Source organism: Zosterops lateralis, assembly GCF_965231275.1.
Source record: "Zosterops lateralis genome assembly, chromosome: 4".
Lineage (NCBI taxonomy): Eukaryota > Metazoa > Chordata > Aves > Passeriformes > Zosteropidae > Zosterops > Zosterops lateralis.
This window is the reverse complement of record NC_139765.1, coordinates 73,683,968-73,703,011: the sequence shown is the minus strand read 5'-3', so window position 1 is coordinate 73,703,011 and position 19,044 is coordinate 73,683,968. Positions and strand designations below refer to the sequence as shown.

General features: G+C 65.2%; 3 protein-coding genes across 3 annotated transcripts; all 3 read right to left on the bottom strand.

Moving 5' to 3' along the window:
* Positions 1 to 357: 357 nt before the first annotated feature.
* On the bottom strand, positions 358 to 2,859 carry SCO2 (synthesis of cytochrome C oxidase 2). The gene is made up of 2 exons (XM_083860306.1): positions 2,783 to 2,859; positions 358 to 1,832 (listed from the first exon to the last, which is right to left on the bottom strand). Exon 2 carries the CDS (start codon positions 1,818 to 1,820, stop codon positions 1,017 to 1,019), a length of 804 nt encoding a protein of 267 aa, XP_083716432.1. The 5' UTR covers positions 1,821 to 1,832; positions 2,783 to 2,859; the 3' UTR covers positions 358 to 1,016.
* A 178-nt stretch (positions 2,860 to 3,037) lies between these two features.
* Positions 3,038 to 11,395, bottom strand: TYMP (thymidine phosphorylase). Its single transcript, XM_083860099.1, is given in 10 exon segments — positions 3,038 to 3,329; positions 3,811 to 3,951; positions 4,820 to 5,050; positions 6,090 to 6,252; positions 7,211 to 7,263; positions 7,266 to 7,328; positions 7,412 to 7,541; positions 8,671 to 8,769; positions 8,841 to 9,043; positions 11,151 to 11,395. Coding segments are annotated over 10 exon segments (1,392 nt in total). The 5' UTR covers positions 11,278 to 11,395; the 3' UTR covers positions 3,038 to 3,147.
* A 1,491-nt stretch (positions 11,396 to 12,886) lies between these two features.
* Positions 12,887 to 16,650, bottom strand: CIMAP1B (ciliary microtubule associated protein 1B; the record flags this gene model as incomplete). The annotated part of the gene is made up of 5 exons (XM_083860648.1): positions 12,887 to 12,961; positions 13,412 to 13,549; positions 14,338 to 14,453; positions 15,156 to 15,259; positions 16,526 to 16,650. 5 exons carry the CDS (start codon positions 16,648 to 16,650, stop codon positions 12,887 to 12,889), a joined length of 558 nt encoding a protein of 185 aa, XP_083716774.1.
* Positions 16,651 to 19,044: the final 2,394 nt, after the last annotated feature.

Here is a 19,044-nt window from a genome sequence, read left to right as displayed (position 1 = left end):
ACAGGAGGTGACAATGGCTGGTAATTATCAAAGCGTCCCCTGGCCGTTTATTCCCCTCCAGCGACAGCAGGAGGTGACAATGGCTGGTAATTGTTCATGTGTCCCCTGACACTGTTTATTCCCCTCAGCTGGTGGCAGCAGGAGGTGACAATGGCCAATGGCTGGTAGCTCTCCATGTGTCCCCTGACACCCTTTATTCCCCTGAGGCAGTGACAACAGGAGGTGAAAATGGCCAGTAATTGTCAGGGTGGCAGGAGGTGACAGTGGCCAGTAATTATCCATGTGCCCTCTGTCACTCCCTCAGTTGGTGACAGTGGCCGGTAGCTCTCCATGTGTCCCCTGAGGTTTATTCCTCTCAGTCAGTGGCAGCAGGAGGTGACAATGGCCAGTAATTATCCATTTGTCCCCGTTTATTCCCCTCAGTTGGTGGCAGGAGGTGACAGTGGCCGATAATTATCCATGTGCCCCCTGACACCGTTTATTCCCCTCAGGCAGTGACAACAAGAGGCGAAAATGGCTGGTAATTGTCAGGCGGTGGTGGCAGGAGGTGACAGTGGCCTGTAGCTCTCCATGTGTCCCCTGTCACTCCCTCAGGCACTGACAGGAGGTGACAGTGGCCTGTAGCTCTCCATGTGTCCCCTGTCACTCCCTCAGGCAGTGGTGGCAGGAGGTGACAGTGGCCTGTAGCTCTCCATGTGTCCCCTGTCACTCCCTCAGGCACTGACAGGAGGTGACAGTGGCCTGTAGCTCTCCATGTGTCCCCTGTCACTCCCTCAGGCACTGACAGGAGGTGACAGTGGCCTGTAGCTCTCCATGTGTCCCCTGTCACTCCCTCAGGCACTGACAGGAGGTGACAGTGGCCTGTAGCTCTCCATGTGTCCCCTGTCACTCCCTCAGGCACTGACAGGAGGTGACAGTGGCCTGTAGCTCTCCATGTGCCCTCTGTCACTCCCTCAGGCAGTGGTGACAGGAGGTGACAGTGGCCTGTAGCTCTCCATGTGTCCCCTGACACTCCCTCAGGCACTGACAGGAGGTGACAGTGGCCTGTAGCTCTCCATGTGTCCCCTGACACTCCTGGCCAGCTCCTCGGCCGTGCGGGCGCTGCCGTAGCAATCCCGGAACATCCCGTCGGGATCCAGCAGGAAGGTGAGCACCGAGTGATCCACCACGTAATCCCCATCGCTGTCCGGGGGCCCCGCGCTCACATAAACCCTAAACCGAGCTGCCACCTCCCTCACCTGCCCCGGGGAGCCCGTGAGCCCCAAAAACCGGGGATGAAAATCCCTCAGGTACCTCCTCAAGGCCGCCACATCGTCCCGCTGGGGATCCACGGTGACAAACACCGGCTGCACCGGGGGCAGCCCCGGCTGGGCCTCCAGCAGCTCCAGGGCTCTGCTCAGCCTCTCCAGCTGCTCGGGACACACGTCAGGGCAGTGTGTGAAGCCAAAATAGAGCAGCACCCAGCTGCCCAGGAAATCAGCCTTGCTGCGGGTCCTCCCCGAGGTGTCCTGCAGCTGGAAGTCGCCCTGGCCCAGGGACAGGGAGCGGAGGTGGCGCAGGTGGCGCTGCTGCTGTTGTTGTTCCTTTTGGTGGCGCAGGTAAAGCCACCCCGCGGCCACTGTGAATGTCACCGCCGCTGTCACCGCCAGGCGATGCCGCAGGGGGAGCTGAGGGGATGAGGAGAGGTGGCGGCGGGGAGGGGACAGGGGTGGGGACAGGGATGGGGACAGGGGTGGGGACAGGGATGGGGACAGGGATGGGGACAGGGGTGGGGACAGGGATGGGGACAGGAGCCGGAGGGAGCGGAGGGAGCGCAGCATGGCCGTGGAGGGCTGTGGGGAAGGGGAGATAAGGGGGTCAGGGGGGTCAGAGGGGTGAGGTGACCCCTCTGTGTGTGTGTCCCCCAGCCCGCAGTGGGGTTGGAGCTCGGTGCTGTGCCCCGAGTGACCTCTGAGCTCCCATTCCATCCATCTCCATGGCCCTGGACCCCACCCCTATTCCCTAAATGTCCCCTGACCCCTCATTCTATCCCTCCTTATGCTGCTGGACCCCACCCCTGTCCCCAAATGTCCCTTGACCCCTCAGCCCACCCCTCCCAATACCCCTGGACCCCACCCCTGTCCCCATGTATCCCCTGACCTCCACCTTGTGTCCTGCTGCCCCTGAACCCCACTCCTGTCCCCAAACATCCCCTAACCTCTCATTCTACTCCTCCTTATGCCCCTGGACCCCACCCCTGTCCCCAAATGCCCCCTGATCCCCACCCTGTGTCCTGATGTTCTTGGAGCCCCCACTCTGTTCCCTAAATATCCCCTGAGCCTTCATCCCATCCCTTCTGCTGCCTTTGGACCCCACCCCTGTCCCCATGTCTCCACTGACCCCTCACCCCCCCCCCTCCTGTTGCCCCTGGACCCCACTCCTGTCCCCAAACATCCCCTGACCCCTCATTCTACCCCTCCTTATGCCCCTGGACCCCACCCCTGTCCCCCCAAATGTCCCCTGATCCCCACCCTGTGTCCTGCTGCTCTTGGACCCCACCTCTGTCCCCAAATATCCCCTGACCCCTCACCCCACCCCTCCTTATGCCCTTGGACCCCACCTCTGTCCCCAAATGTCCCCTGACCCCTCACCCCACCCCTCCCAGTACCCCCGGACCCCACCGCTCTCCCCAGACACCCCCCCTGCGGCACTCCAGACCCCCACCCTGACCCCCACCACTCCCAGACCCCCCGCTCTGCCCGTACCCGCCCCCTGACCCCTCAGATGTCCGGTCCCCGCTGACCTTTGACCTCCGGCCTGTCCCCCCCGCGCCCCGTCCGCCGCCGCCGCTCCCGCCGGAACCGGAAATACCGGGTGAGGGGGCGGGGCCACCGCGGGAATAAGAGGGGCAACGGCTATTGTGGGCGTGGTCAAAACATGAGGGGGCGTGGTCAATACGAGGGGAGTGGTCAATGAAAGGACATAGTCAATCCAAGGGGGCGTGGTTAGTGCGAGGGGGGCGTGGTCAATACAGGGCCGTGGTCAATTCCAGGGGGCGTGTCCTGCTCCCTCACTCTCACCGCTAGGGGGCGCCACCGCGCCGCTCCCCTCAGACTTTTGGCGGGAGGGGGAATCGCGATATGGCCCCGATATCGCGACCTTTGCGCTTTATTGTGAGTCCTGTGAGTCCCGGCACGGCCCGCGGACGGGCCCCGAGGGCAGGATGGTCTCGGCCACCAGCGGCGGAGGGTCCCGGGGGGGCTCCGGGCCCAGGCAGAGCGCGGCCTGCAGCTCCCGCCGCCCCTCCGCGCTGAGGGAGCCCTCGTGGTGCACCCGCAGCCAGGGCTGGCCTGGGGGGGACAGGGGGTCATTGGGGGGGCTTGGTACCCCAGATATCCCCCAAATATCCCCTCAGATATCCCCACAGCCAGGGCTGGCCTGAGGGAGGGACACGGGGGTCACCAGGGGGCTCTGGTACCCCCAATATCCCCCCAGATATCCCCCAGATATCCCCCAGATATCCCCTCAGATATCCCCCAGATATCCCCTCAGATATCCCCCTAACCAGGGCTGGCCTGAGGGAGGGGACATGGGGGTCACCGGGGGGCTTTGGTACCCCAGATATTCCCTCAGATATCCCCCCAACTGGGGCTGGCCGGAGAGAGAGAGACACAGGGTCGTCAGGGGGCTCTGGTACCCCCAAATATCCCCCCAGATATCCCCCAGATATCCCCCCAGATAGCGGGGTGCACCCTCAGCCGGGGCTCATTTTGGGGAGGGGGCCAGGGGGTCGTTGCGCGGTTCCGCGGGGGTGGTCGGGGGTCCCCTCACCTGCCCGCAGGTGCTGCCCGGGGCCCACCAGCAGCTCGGCGCCCACTCGGGGGTTGATGGGCTCCCCGGCCCGGTCCCGGCCCGCGCCCAGCCCGTGTACGACCCGCGCCACCGGGAGAGCCTGAACCTGCTGCACCCAGCCTGGGGACAGGGACACGGGTTACCCCAGCCTGGGGACAGGGACAGGGACAGGACATGGGGCAGTGCCCGCACCTGCTGCACCCAGCCTGGGGACAGGGACAGGGGTTACCCCAGCCTGGGGACAGGGACAGGACATGGGACAGTGCCCGCACCTGCTGCACCCAGCCTGGGGACAGGGACACGGGTTACCCCAGCCTGGGGACACGGGGACAGGACATGGGGCAGTGCCCGCACCTGCTGCACCCAGCCTGGGGACACGGGGACAGGGGTTACCCCAGCCTGGGGACACCGGGGGACAGGGACAGGACATGGGGCAGAGCCCGCACCTGCTGCACCCAGCCTGGGGACACGGGGACAGGGGTTACCCCAGCCTGGGGACACCGGGGGACAGGGACACGGGGTCAGGGGGACAGGGACATGAGGATAACCTCAGCCTGGGGGACACAGGGGTCAGAGGGACAGAACATGGGGGGACAGGGATGAGGGGGACAGGGACATGGGGCAGGGGACAGGGACACGGGGATAACCCCAGCCTGGGGACATGGGGGTCAGGGGGACAGGACATGGGAAGAGACAGAGATGTGATGGGGGGACAGGGACATGGTGGGGGGACAGAGACAAGGAGGGAAACCAGGATCAGGGGGGGACAGGGGCATCCCCCAGGAATCAGGGACACAGTGGGAACACACCAGGAGTGTGGGGGAGGGGGGTTTGGGGACCCCCAGAACATGGGATTGGGAATCAGGGACCCTTGAGGCGCAGGGTATGGGGACCCTCAGCCCCCCGGAGAGATACGGGGTGAAGAGATACAGGGTTTGGGGTGAGGGGTTTTGGGGTGTGGGGGTTTGGGGTTTGGGTCCCCCCTGACCTTCCTGCGGCGCGGGCAGCTCCTCGCAGACCTTGGCCTCGCCCAGGAGGCGGCGGCGCTGGGCGGGGGTCCCGGCGCAGAGCCCCCGGGCGGTGTCGGGGGGCACCCCCTGCGCCCCCAGCATGGCCTCGAAGGCGGCCAGGGCCGAGCCATCGTCCAGAGCCCGCGCCAGGCGCTCCCCGCCCTGCTGGGCCCCCGCCGCCAGCCCGCACTGCCACAGCAGCATCCCCCCTGCGCCCCAAAAACACGGCTGGGACCCCAAATACCGCCCCACAACCCGCATTGCCACAGCAGCATCCCCCCTGCGCCCCAAAACACGGCTGGGACCCCAAATACCGCCCCATAGCCCCCCCTGCACCCCGAAACAGGGCTGGGACCCCAAACACGGCCCCACAGCCCCCCCTGCACCCCGAAACACGGCTGGGACCCCAAACACGGCCCCACAGCCCGCACTGCCACAGCAGCATCCCCCCTGCACCCCAAAACAGGGCTGGGACCCCAAATACCGCCCCACAACCCGCATTGCCACAGCAGCATCCCCCCTGCGCCCCAAAACAGGGCTGGGACCCCAAATACCGCCCCACAGCCCCCCTGCTTCACCCCAAAAACAGGGCTGGGACCCCAAATACCGCCCCACAACCCGCCTGCCACAGCAGCATCCCCCCTGCGCCCCGAAACACGGCTGGGACCCCAAACACGGCCCCACAGCCCCCCTGCACCCCGAAACAGGGCTGGGACCCCAAATACCGCCCCACAGCCCGCACTGCACCCCGAAACACGGCTGGGACCCCAAATACCGCCCCATAGCCCGCACTGCCACAGCAGCATCCCCCCTGCACCCCAAAACACGGCTGGGACCCCAAACACGGCCCCACAGCCCCCCTGCTTCACCCCAAAACAGGGCTGGGACCCCAAATACCGCCCCACTGCCCCCCTGCTCCACCCCAAAACCGGGACACGGGCTGGGACCCCCATAGGGGGAGACCCCAAACTCTCCCCCTCTGCGCCCCCTCACTCCTCCTCGGCCCTGCGGGGGGAAGGGGAGGGGGACGGGATCCCAGGAGGGGCTTAGGAGGGGACAGAGAGTGTTGGGGGGACCTCGAGATTGGGGGCCAGGACTGGACACAGGACCCCTGTGTCCTCCTCCCCCGTGTCCCTGCGTGTGGCACTGACCCAGGGCGGTGACCAGGTGTCGCAGGTCGGGGGGCCTCCCTCCCTTGTCCCCCCATGTCCCCCCGTGTCCCGCCGTGTCCCCCCGTGTGGCACTGACCCAGGGCCGTGACCAGGTGCCGCAGGTCGGGGGGCCCGGCCCCCTCCAGGCACTCCAGCGCCTCCAGCACCTCCAGCGCGTTGCCCACGGCGCGGCCCAGCGGCTGCTCCATGCGGGTCAGCAGGGCCGCCGTGCGGATGCCCAGCTGTGTGCCCACCTCCACCTGCGCGGGGACAGCGCGGCCGTGGCGGGGACCGGCGGGGACAGCGGGCAGGGACAGGGGCAGGGACAACGGGCAGGGACAGCGGGCAGGGACAGGGATGGACAGGGACAGGGACATCAGGCGGGGAGGGTGGGCAGGGACAGGGACAACAGGCAGGGACAGTGGGCAGGGACAGGGATGGACAGGGACAGGGACATCAGGCGGGGACAGCGGGGACGGGGACAGCGGGCAGAGACAGGGATGGACTGGGACAGGGACGACAGGCGAGGAGGGTGGGCAGGGACAGGGACAACAGGCAGGGACAGCGGGCAGGGATGGGGATGGACAGGGACAGGGACAACAGGCAGGGACAGTGGGCAGGGAGGGGGATGGACAGGGGCAGGGACAACAAGCGGGGACAGCGGGCAGGGACAAGGATGGACAGGAACAGGGACAACAGGTGGGGACAGTGAGCAGGGATGGGGACACATGGGGTCAGGGATAGGGGTAGGGGACAAGCAGGGACAGAGACAGGGACAGGCAGGGGCAGTAGGAAGGAGAAACAAGGGACAGCAGGTAGGGATAGGGACAACAGGCAGGGACAGAGGGCAGGGATGGGGACACGTGGGGACAGAGATGGGGCAGGGATGGAGGACAAGCAGGGACAGGCAGGGACAGGCAGGGGCAGTGGGAAGGAGAACACACAGGGACAAAGGACAGCAGGCAGGGTTGCAGGACAAGCTGGGACAGGGACAGAGGTAGGGCAGGGATGGAGGACAAACAGAGACAGGGACAATGGGACAATGGGCAGGGACAGAGATGGGGCGGGCACGGAGAACAAGCTGGGACAGGCAGGGACAGGCAGGGGCAGAAGGAAGGAGAGCAGACAGGGACAAGGGACAGCAAGGAGGAACAGGGACAGCAGGCAGGGACAGGGACAGCGGGAGGGGACAGCGGGCAGGGGTCCCCGAGGTGTCACCAGGCTCTGTGCCAGCTCCCTCGCGCTCTCCTGGGTGGGGTACAGAGCTGCGCCCCGAACTTCACATCGAGCACCAGCGCCGAGAGCCGCTCCGCCGCCTTCTTGCTGAGGATGGAGGCTGGGCCGGGCCAAGGAGAGGGGTCACCGCCTGTCCCGGTGTCCCCGTGTGTCCCCGTGTGTCCCCGTGTCCCGTGCCCGTACCGGTGATGAGCGGCAGGCTGTCCACGGTGGCGGTGACGTCGCGCAGCCCGTAGAGCACCCGGTCTGCCGGCACCAGCTCCGCGCTCTGCCCCACGATGCAGCAGCCCACCCGCGCCAGGATGTGCTGCATCTGCGGGCACCGTGCCGCGGGGCACCCCGGTGACACCCCGGTGACATCCCAGTGACACCCCGGGGGCTCCCCAGTGACACCCCGGGGGCTCCCCAGTGACACCCTGGGGGCTCCCCAGTGACATCCCAGTGACATCCATTGACACCCCGGTGGCACCCCGGGGGCTCCCCAGTGACACCCTGGGGGCTCCCCAGTGACATCCTATTGACACCCTGGTGGCACCCTATTGATACCCCATTGACACCTCAGTGGCATCCCATTGATAACCCACTGACACCCCGGTGGCACCCTATTGACACCCCACTGACACCCTGGGTGACACCCCAGTGACATCCCATTGATGACCCACTGACACTCCATGGGCACCCTATTGACACCCCACTGACACCCTGGTGACACCCCAATGACATCCCATTGATGACCCACTGACACTCCATGGGCACCCTATTGACACCCCAATGACACCCTGGTGACACCCCAGTGACACCCCAATGACATCCCATTGATGACCCACTGACACTCCATGGGCATCCTGTTGACACCCCACTGACACCCCAGTGGCACCTCGGTGGCACCCCAGTGACATCCCACAGGCACCCCATTGACATCCCATTGATGACCCCCTGACATCCTGGTGCCACTCCATAGACACCCCATCGACAGCCCACTGACACCCCAGTGGCACCCCATTGACACCCCACTGACACCCCAGTGGCACCCCATTGACACCCCACTGACACCCCACTGAAACCCCATGGGAATCCACACCCCATTGACCCCCCTATCTGCACCCCAAACTCACGGGCACCCCATCAGCACCCACCCCTCCCCTCCAGACCCCATCAGCACCCCACAGGCACCCCACATCCCATTGCCACCCCATGGCACCCCATGGACACCCTCAGGGCACCCCAAGGGCACCCCCATCTCCTCCTGCACCCTTTTGGGACCCCACAACCCACTGGCACCTGAACCCCATCCATACCCCAAATGGCATCTGCCCCCTCTTCGGATCCCATGGCCACCCCGTTGTCACCCCATTGCCACCCCATTGTCACCCCATTGTCCCCCCCCACCCCTCTGGAGCCCTGCAGGGTGTGGGGGTGCCCGCGGTGTCCTCATTTGTCACCTCCTCGGGGCTCTGGGACACGCGGAACCCGGGAATGGCCTCCAGCTTGTCCAGGGTGCCCCCGGTGTGGCCCAGCCCGCGCCCGCTGATCATGGGCACCTGGAGGGGGGACACGGGTGGGTGTGGTGACACGGGGACACCCCTGTCCCCATCCCCGGTGTCCCCCTCACCTTACAGCCGCAGGCGGCCAGCGCGGGGGCCAGGGCCAGGCTGACCTTGTCCCCAACGCCACCGGTGGAGTGCTTGTCCACCAGCAGCCCGTGCCAGGCGGGCGGCCAGGCCAGTGTCCGGCCAGAGCTGGCCATGGCCTGGGTCAGGGCCAGCGTCTCACCCGCCTCCATGCCCCGCAGGCGGATGGCCATCAGCATGGCACCTGGGGACAATGTCCAGTGTCACCTCCCCTGTCCCCAACCTGACCCATGCCCCGCAGCCGGATGGCCATCAGCATGGCACCTGGGGACAGCGGCCAGACACATGTCACCTCCCCTGTGCCCTGTCCCCAACCTGACCCGTGCCCAGCAGCTGGATGTCACCAGCATGGCACCTGGGGACAGCGGCCAGACACATGTCACCTCCCCTGTGCCCTGTCCCCAACCTGACCCATGCCCTGCAGGCGGATGGCCATCAGCATGGCACCTGGGGACACCGGCCAGACACATGTCACCTCCCCTGTGCCCTGTCCCCAACCTGACCCGTGCCCAGCAGCTGGATGTCACCAGCATGGCACCTGGGGACAGCGGCCAGACACATGTCACCTCCTCTGTGCCCTGTCCCCAACCTGGCCTGTGCCCCACAGCTGGATGGCCATCAGCATGGCACCTGGGGACAGCGGCCAGACACATGTCACCTCCTCTGTGCCCTGTCCCCAACCTGGCCTGTGCCCCACAGCTGGATGGACATCAGCATGGCACCTGGGGACAGCGGCCAGACACATGTCACCTCCTCTGTGCCCTGTCCCCAACCTGGCCTGTGCCCCACAGCTGGATGGCCATCAGCATGGCACCTGGGGACACGTGGGGCCACCTCAGTGTCCTCCCCAGGTCGCCCACCCAGCCACGCCCCCTGCCACATCCTGGAGACCCCCAGGGGATCCCCCAACTTTGTCTCCATGCCATGTCCTGGGGTCTCCCTCTTGTCCCCCCAGGGTGGTCCCCCAGCCGTGCCCCCTGCCCAGGATCCCTTGGGACACCCCGGGACTTTCCTTTGCTGTCCCTGCCACTGCTGGGACCTCCTGTGTCCCTGTGTGTCTCCTGTGCCCGTGTCACTGCCCTGTGTCCCTGTGTGTCCCCTGTGCCCGTGTCACTGCCCTGTGCCCGTGTCACTGCCCTGTGTCCCTGTGTGTCCCCTGTGCCCGTGTCACTGCCCTGTGTCCCTGTGTGTCCCGTGTGCCCCTGTGTGTCCCCTGTGCCTGTGTCACTGCCCTGTGTCCCTGTGTGTCCCCTCTGCCTGTGTCACTCCCCTGTGCCCGTGTCACTGCCCTGTGTCCCTGTGTGTCCCCCTGTGCCCGTGTCACTGCCCTATACCTGTGTCACTGCCCTGTGCCCCTGTGTGTCCCCTGTGCCCGTGTCACTGCCCTGTACCCGTGTCACTGCCCTGTGTCCCTGTGTGTCCCCTGTGCCCGTGTGTGTCCCCTGTGCCCGTGTCACTGCCCTGTACCTGTGTCACTGCCCTGTGTCCCTGTGTGTCCCCTGTGCCCGTGTCACTGCCCTGTGCCCCTGTGTGTCCCCTGTGCCCGTGTCACTGCCCTGTACCTGTGTCACTGCCCTGTACCTGTGTCACTGCCCTGTGTCCCTGTGTGTCCCGTGTGCCCCTGTGTGTCCCCTGTGCCCGTGTCACTGCCCTGTACCTGTGTCACTGCCCTGTGTCCCTGTGTGTCCCCTGTGCCCGTGTCACTGCCCTGTGCCCGTGTCACTGCCCTGTGTCCCTGTGTGTCCCCTGTGCCTGTGTCACTGCCCTGTGCCCGTGTCACTGCCCTGTGCCCGTGTCACTGCCCTGTGTCCTGTGTGTCCCCTGTGCCTGTGTCACTGCCCTGTGCCCGTGTCACTGCCCTGTGTCCCTGTGTGTCCCCTGTGCCTGTGTCACTGCCCTGTGTCCCTGTGTGTCCCCTGTGCCCGTGTCACTGCCCTGTGTCTGTGTCACTGCCCTGTACCTGTGTCACTGCCCTGTGTCCCTGTGTGTCCCCTGTGTCCGTGTCACTGCCCTGTGTCCCTGTGTGTCCCCTGTGCCCGTGTCACTGCCCTGTGTCCCTGTGTGTCCCGTGTGCCCCTGTGTGTCCCCTGTGCCTGTGTCACTGCCCTGTGTCCCTGTGTGTCCCCTGTGCCCGTGTCACTGCCCTGTGCCTGTGTCACTCCTCTGTGCCCCTGTGTGTCCCCTGTGCCCCTGTGTCACTCCCACCGGCTCTGCCCGCTCTCCCCGCCACATCCCATTGGCTTGTCCCCTCGTGTCCCCCCCGCGCTGTCCCCGCGCTGTCCCCGCCGCACCGATCTGTCCCTGCTGCGCGCTGCCCTCGGTGACTCCGCGCACGAAGCTCCGGATCTCGGCGTCCTCCAGGCGCTCCCCATCCCTCTTCTTGCGGATCAGGCTGGGGAGAGGAGTCCGGGCCTCCATCCCCGTCCCGGCCCCGCGCTGTGACACAGCGGTGACCCCGCAAAGCGACACCCGGCTGCTCCCAGCCCCGGTTCCCCCCGAGCAGGGCCGCGCCTCCCCCGGAGCTGCCGGGACCCGCCCGAGCCCGGCCCGGCCTGGCCCCGTGCCCGGTGCCCGCTGCCCGCGGGAGGCTCCGCGCGGACTCTGAGCCCGGGGCAACGGGCACGGGACAGGCCGCGCCGGGGGGACACGGGGTGACACGGGGGGACACGGGGTGACACAGAGCAGTGACATGGGGGTGACACGGGGGGTGACACGAGGGGTGACACGGGGAGTGACATGGGGGTGACATGGGGATGACACGGGGGTGACACAGAGCAGTGACATGAGGGTGACATGGGGGTGACACGGGGGTGACACGAGGGGTGACACGGGGAGTGACATGGGGGTGACATGGGGATGACACGGGGGTGACACAGAGCAGTGACACGGGGGTGACACGGGGGGTGACACGAGGGGTGACACGGGGAGTGACACGGGGGTGACACGAGGGGTGACACGGGGGTGACACAGAGCGGTGACACGGGGGTGACACGGGGTGACACAAGGGGTGACACGGAGGTGACACGGGGGTGACACAGAGCAGTGACATGAGGGTGACATGGGGGTGACACGGGGGGTGACACGGGGGTGACATGACACGGGGGTGACACGGGGGTGACACGGTGGTGGCCCCTCTCCGGGTCCCTCATTCGCTGTGGACACTCGCAGGTGATGCCCGGGGGCTCTGCTCCCCAAATCCCACCTCCTGTCCCCAAAACCCCACACTGTGTCCCCCCAACAGTGTCCTGCCCCCACAGAGCGGGGGGAGTCCCCAGGGTGTGGCAGTGACATGTGTCCCCTCCTTGTTTGGTGGCCCCAGAGCCCCCGTGGACAGAGGTCCTGGATGGGATAATGGGATAACGGGGTGGGATCCATGGGATCCATGGGATGGGATAATGGGATAATGAAATAAGATCCATGGGATGGGATGGGATAATGGGATGGGATGGGATAATGGGATGGGATGATGGGATGGGATGGGGTCCATGGGATGGGATCCATGAGATGGGATAATGAGATAATAGGATAATGAGATGAGATCCATGGCATGGGGATGGGATAATGGGATGGGATGGGATAATGGGGTGGGATCCGTGGGATGGGATCCATGGGATGGGATGGGAAAATGGAATAGTAGGATAATGGGATGGGACCCATGGCATGCAATCCATGGGATGAGATGAGATGGGATGGGATAATGAGATGGGACTGATCGGATGGGCTCCATGGGCTGGGATGGGATAATGGGGTGGGATACTGGGATGGGACAGGACTGCAGCAGGGACAGGGCTGGCAGCACACCCCTCATCCCTCACTCCGGCACATCCCACCCCACTGTGGGCTCCCCCTCCATGGGTGGCCTTTCCAGGATCTCCCTTGGGACAACCAAAGGGCACTTTAGGGTCCCCCCTGCCCCTCCCGTGCGGCGCAGAGGGACACAAAGAGAACGAGCCAGTCCTGCTGCTGCTGCTGCTGCAGGTCGTGTTTGTCACAGGCTGGCAGTGCCACCCACGGCCCCACAGCTGCCCTAGGGCGGCGAGTCCATCACGGGGATCACGGCGTCCGAGTAGCGTATGCCGAACGTGGGGCCTTGTTTGTGGCCCTGCGGGGACACGGGGGTGTGAGGGGACATGCTGTGCCTCCCTGGCCCTGGCCCTGTCCCCATCCCTGTCCCCATCCCTGTCCCTGTCCCCTCTCCCCTGTCCCTGTCCCTGTCCCCGTCCCCATCCCTGTCCCCGGCCCTGTTCCCACCCTGTCCCCTGTCCCTGTCCCTGTCCCTGTCCCTGTCCCTGTCCCTGTCCCTGTCCCCATCCCTGTCCCTGTCCCCATCCCTGTCCCTGTCCCTGTCCCTGTCCCCGTCCCTGTCCCTGTCCCCATCCCTGTCCCCATCCCTGTCTCTGTCCCTGTCCCCATCCCTGTCCCTGTCTCCATCCCTGTCCCCGTCCCTGTCTCATCCCTGTCCCCATCCCTGTCCCTGTCCCCATCCCTGTCCCCATCCCTGTCTCATCCCTGTCCCCATCCCTGTCCCTGTCCCATCCCCGTCCCCGCTCACCTCCCGCAGGGTGTAGTCGCTGGGCCCGGGGGTGTCGGATCTGGGGCCGAGGGGGGTCCTCCCCGCCATGGTGCAGCGGGGGGCCCGTGCCATGTACACGTTGGTGTCCACGGTGTTGTATTCGCTGGGTCCGGGGGTCTGCGGGGGGAATGGGGGGCTGGTGTGACCCCCTGGGCGACGGGACCCCACACCCGGGTACCCCAACCCTCTGTGTCCCACACACGGGTACCCGGACCCCTGTACCCCACACCCGGGTACCCCAACCCTCTGTGTCCCACACACGGGTACCCGGACCCCTGTACCCCACACCCTGGTACCCAGAGCCCTGCACTCACACCCTGGTACCCCAATCCCTCAGACCCCCTGTACCCCACACCCTGGTATGCAGACCCCTGCACCCCACACCCTGCTACCCCAACCCTCTGGACCCCCTGCACCCCACACCCTTGGTACCACAAACCCCCGTCCCCCTGGCACCCCACACTCAGCACTTCAATCCCCCAGGACCCTGGTGCCCCACACCCTCAGTACCCCAACCCTCCAGACTCCTGGCACCCCACACTCTTGGTACCCCAAACCCCCGGAACCCCTGGCACCCCACAGCCTTGGCACCCCATCCTACAGACCCCCTTCATCCCACATCCTTGGCACCCCAACCCTCCAGACTCCTGGCACCCCAACTCCCTGGACCCCTGGCACCCCAACCCCTCAGGCCCCTGGCACCCCAGACTCCTTGGCACCCAACCCCCTGACACCCCACACCCTTGGTACCCAAACCCCCGTCCCCCTGGCACCCCACACTCAGCACCCCAGCCCCCCAGGACCCTGCTACCCCAAATCCCAACACCCCAGTCCCTTTTGCAGTTCCCCCAGCCCCCCTTGACCCTGATACCCCAAATCCCACCCCCTGGCCCCCCTGTCCCCACCTTTTCCTTGTCGTCGAAGATGCTGGGGCCTCTCCCGGTGAAGCTGTACTGGGGGGCCGAGGTCTTGATCACCTGGCGGGGGCCCAGCACGGCCGGCAGCTGGTAGCTGGCAGGGCCTGGGGGGGACACGGCTCAGGGGGGCTTCACCCCCCTCCCAGCACAGCCAGGGGGTCCTGGGGAGCCCTGGGGAATGGGGGATCCCAGCCCCGGGAGGAGATGGGGGGCACAGCCCAGCACAGGGGGTGATGGGGTCCTGGCCCAGGGGTGAGGTGGGGGTTGCAGCCCAGCCCTGGGGGAGATTAGGGGGTCACAGGCCAGGTGGGATAATGGGGGTCCAAACCCTGATGGGATAATGGGGTCCCAGCCCAGTCCAACACAGGGGGAATGTTGGGGGTCTCAGACCAGATGGGATAATGGGGGTCCCAACCCCAGAGGAGATTAGGGGGTCACAGCCCAGGTGGGATAATGGGGTCCCAAACCCTGATGGGATAATGGGGTCCCAGCCCTGGAGGAGATTAAGGGATCCTAGCCCTGGTGGGATGTTGGGGGTCTCAGCCCAGGTGGGATAACGGGGTCCCAGCCCTGGTGGGATGTTGGGGTCCCAACCCTGGTGGGATAACGGGTGTCCCAGCCCGGATGGGATGATGAGGGTCCCAGCCCAGGTGGGATGTTTGGGGTTCCAGGCCAGGAGGGATAATGGGGTCTGAACCCTGGTGGGATAACGGGAGTCCCAGCCCAGGTGGGATGTTGGGGGTCCCAGCTCAGATGGGATGTCGGGGGTCCCACCCCGGGGCTCCCACCACTCCCCCCCATCTCACCTGGGGTCTGCGGGGTCCTGGGGGCGCAGCTGCGGGAGCGCACGGAGCAGGCGGGCGCGGAGGGCGTGGTGACCCTGGCGGCTCTCTCGGGCTCGGAAGTGGCGCTGGGAAGGGCCGAGGGGGCTCAACCTCCATCCCCCCTGGCCTGTCCCCCCATCCCACCCCATCCCATCCCATCCCACCCCATCCCACCCCACCCCATCCCACCCCATCCCACCCCATCCCACCCCAACCCACCCCATCCCTCCACCCCGCCATCCCACCCCATCCCATCCCCACCCCCAACCCACCCCATCCCACCCCATCCCATCCCATCCCACCCCACCCCATCCCACCCCACCCCACCCCATCCCACCCCATCCCATCCCACCCCAACCCACCCCATCCCACCCCACCCCACCCCATCCCACCCCATCCCATCCCACCCCAACCCACCCCATCCCACCCCAACCCACCCCATCCCACCCCATCCCATCCCATCCCATCCCACCCCATCCCATCCCACCCCATCCCACCCCATCCCACCCCATCCCACCCCACCCCACCCCATCCCACCCCATCCCATCCCACCCCATCCCACCCCACCCCACCCCATCCCACCCCACCCCATCCCATCCCACCCCATCCCACCCCATCCCACCCCACCCCATCCCATCCCACCCCACCCCACCCCACCCCATCCCACCCCAACCCACCCCACCCCACCCCATCCCACCCCATCCCACCCCATCCCATCCCATCCCATCCCACCCCATCCCACCCCATCCCACCCCATCCCATCCCATCCCATCCCACCCCATCCCACCCCATCCCATCCCATCCCATCCCATCCCACCCCATCCCACCCCATCCCACCCCACCCCATCCCATCCCACCCCATCCCACCCCATCCCATCCCATCCCATCCCATCCCACCCCATCCCACCCCATCCCACCCCACCCCACCCCACCCCATCCCATCCCACCCCATCCCACCCCATCCCATCCCATCCCACCCCACCCCATCCCATCCCACCCCACCCCACCCCACCCCATCCCATCCCATCCCATCCCACCCCATCCCACCCCACCCCATCCCATCCCACCCCATCCCACCCCATCCCATCCCATCCCACCCCACCCCACCCCATCCCATCCCACCCCACCCCACCCCATCCCATCCCATCCCATCCCACCCCATCCCACCCCACCCCATCCCATCCCACCCCATCCCACCCCATCCCATCCCATCCCACCCCATCCCACCCCCGCCCCGCCCATCCCTCACCTGGCCCAGGTGTGCTCCTGCCGCGCCTCTCTCTGGGGCGGCCGGCCAAGGGGCGGGGACACGGTCTCGGCCCCGCGCGGTCAATCCGGGGGGCACCAGGTACTGCGGGCCGGGGGAGCGCGGCCCCTCGGGACCCCCCACCCTCAGGCCGAAGCTGTAGGCGGGGGCGCGCCGGCCCGAGGGGTCCCGCCGATGGAGGGGCTCGGTCCCTCCGCCGCACTCAGCCATCCTGCGGGGACAGGCTGGGGACAGGTGACAGGTGGAGTCTCCAGGAGCTCCCCCAGCTCTCCTCGGGCTCTCGGGGGGTTCTGCCCCCTCCTCAGCCCCCCGGGTGTGCAGGGCGGCGGTGGGTGGATGGTGGTGGTGGCAGCCCTGGTGACAAAGTGACACCGCCGGGCCGCGGGAGGGGGAGGCCACACAGTGCTGGTGGCCGTGGTGTCACAAAGGCCACCGGGGTTCCAGGGGTGGCAACGGTGACAGTGGTGGTGGTGGTGGTGGGGGGGGGGGCGGAATGTGGGGAACTCATGGGGAGAGCTCGGGGTAAAGTGCAGCCCGTGGATACACCCCAAAAATCCATCCCATGGATAAAATGCACCCCATGGATACAGCTCAGAAATCCACCCCATGGATAGATCCCAAAAATAAATCCACCCCATGGATACAGCCCGGGATAAAACACACCCCATGGATACACTCCAAAAATCCACCCCATGGATAGATCCCAAAAATACACCCCATGGATAGATCCCAGAAATCCTCCCCATGGATAAAACACACCCCATGGAAATATCCCAAAAATTCACCCCATGGATACAGCCCAGGATAAAATGCACCGCATGGATAGATCCCAAAAATCCACCCCATGGACACAGCCCGGGATAAAATGCACTCCATGGATACAGCTCAGAAATCCACCCCATGGGTACAGCCCAGGATAAAATCCACCCCATGGATAGATCCGAAAAATTTACCCCATGGATACACCCCAGAAATCCACCCCATGGATAAAACACACCCCATGGGTACAGTCTGGGATAAAACCCACCCCATGGACACATCCCAGAAATCCACCCCATGGATTTACCCCCGGCACCCCATGGGTAAAACACACCCCAATGGATACACCCCAAAAATACAACCTATGGATTGACCCTCAGCACCCCCATGGATACATCCCAAAAATCCATCCCATAGTTAAAACACACCCCATGGATACACCCCATGGATGCATCCCAAAAATACATCCCAAAAATCCACCCCATGGATACACCCTGGCTCCCCATGGATACACCCCAAAAATACATCCCATGGATTGACCCCCAGCACCCCATGGATAAAACACATCCCAAAAATACACCCCATAGATTTACCCCATGGATAAAACAGACCCTGTGGATACATCCCAGTGGATACATCCAAAAAATAGAACCTATGGATTGACCCCTGGAACCCCCTGGATGAAATGTACCCCATGGATACACCTCAAAAAATACATCCCATGGATATAGCCCAGCACCCCATGGATGAAACACACCCCATGGATTCATCCCAGTGGATACACCCCATGGGATACATCCTCATCCCAGCACCCCATGGATAAAACACACCCCATGGACACATCCCACAAATCCACCCCATGGACACAGCCCAGGCACCCCACAGACGCAGCACCCCATGGATGCACCTCCCATATCCTATATCTGATCCCCAGAACCCCATGTGTGACCCCCCCCGGACCCCAGGGACAGGACAGGAGGGACACAGAGACACAGGAACACAAGGACAGAGGGACAGGAGGGGACATGGGGACACGGGGACAGGGGGGACATGGGGACGACAATATGGGGGACATGGGGACATATAGGGACATGGGGACATGAGGACATATAGGGGACATATGGGGACATGGGGACATATGTGGACATGGGAACATGGGGACATATTGGGGACATGGACACACAGGGACACAGGGAGAGGGTAATGGAGGTGACAAGGGGACATGGGGACAGTGGGGGACATTGAGGGGCTGATGGGGATGTGGGGACATGGGAATGTGGGGGACACAGGAGGACAGGGGGACACGAGGGGACACAGAAACTGGCTGAGACCCCAAGGGGTGCCTTGGGGACACCCCTTCTCTTGGGGACACCTCTGTCCCCCATCCCTTGGGGACACCCCTTCTCTTGGGGACGCCCCTGTCCTGGTGACACCCCATCCCTTGGGGACACCCCTTCTCTTGGGGACATCCCTTCTCTTGGGGTCATTTCTTCTTTTGGGGACACTTCATCCCTTGAGGTCACCTCTGTCCTGGGGACACATCTTGGGGACACCTCTGTCCTGGGGACACCTCATCCCTTGGGGTCACTTCTTCTTTTGGGGACACCCTATTCCTTGGGGACACCATCCCTTGGGGACACCTCATCCCTTGGGGTCACCTCCGTCCTGGGCCACCACATCCCTTGGGGTCATTTCTTCTCCTGGGGACACCCCATTCCTTGGGGTCATTTCTCTATGGGGACACTCCATCCCTTGGGGACACTTCTGTCCTGGGGACATCCCATCCCTTGGGGACACCCCTGTCCTGGTGACACCCCGTCCCTTGGGGTAATTTCTTCTCTTGGG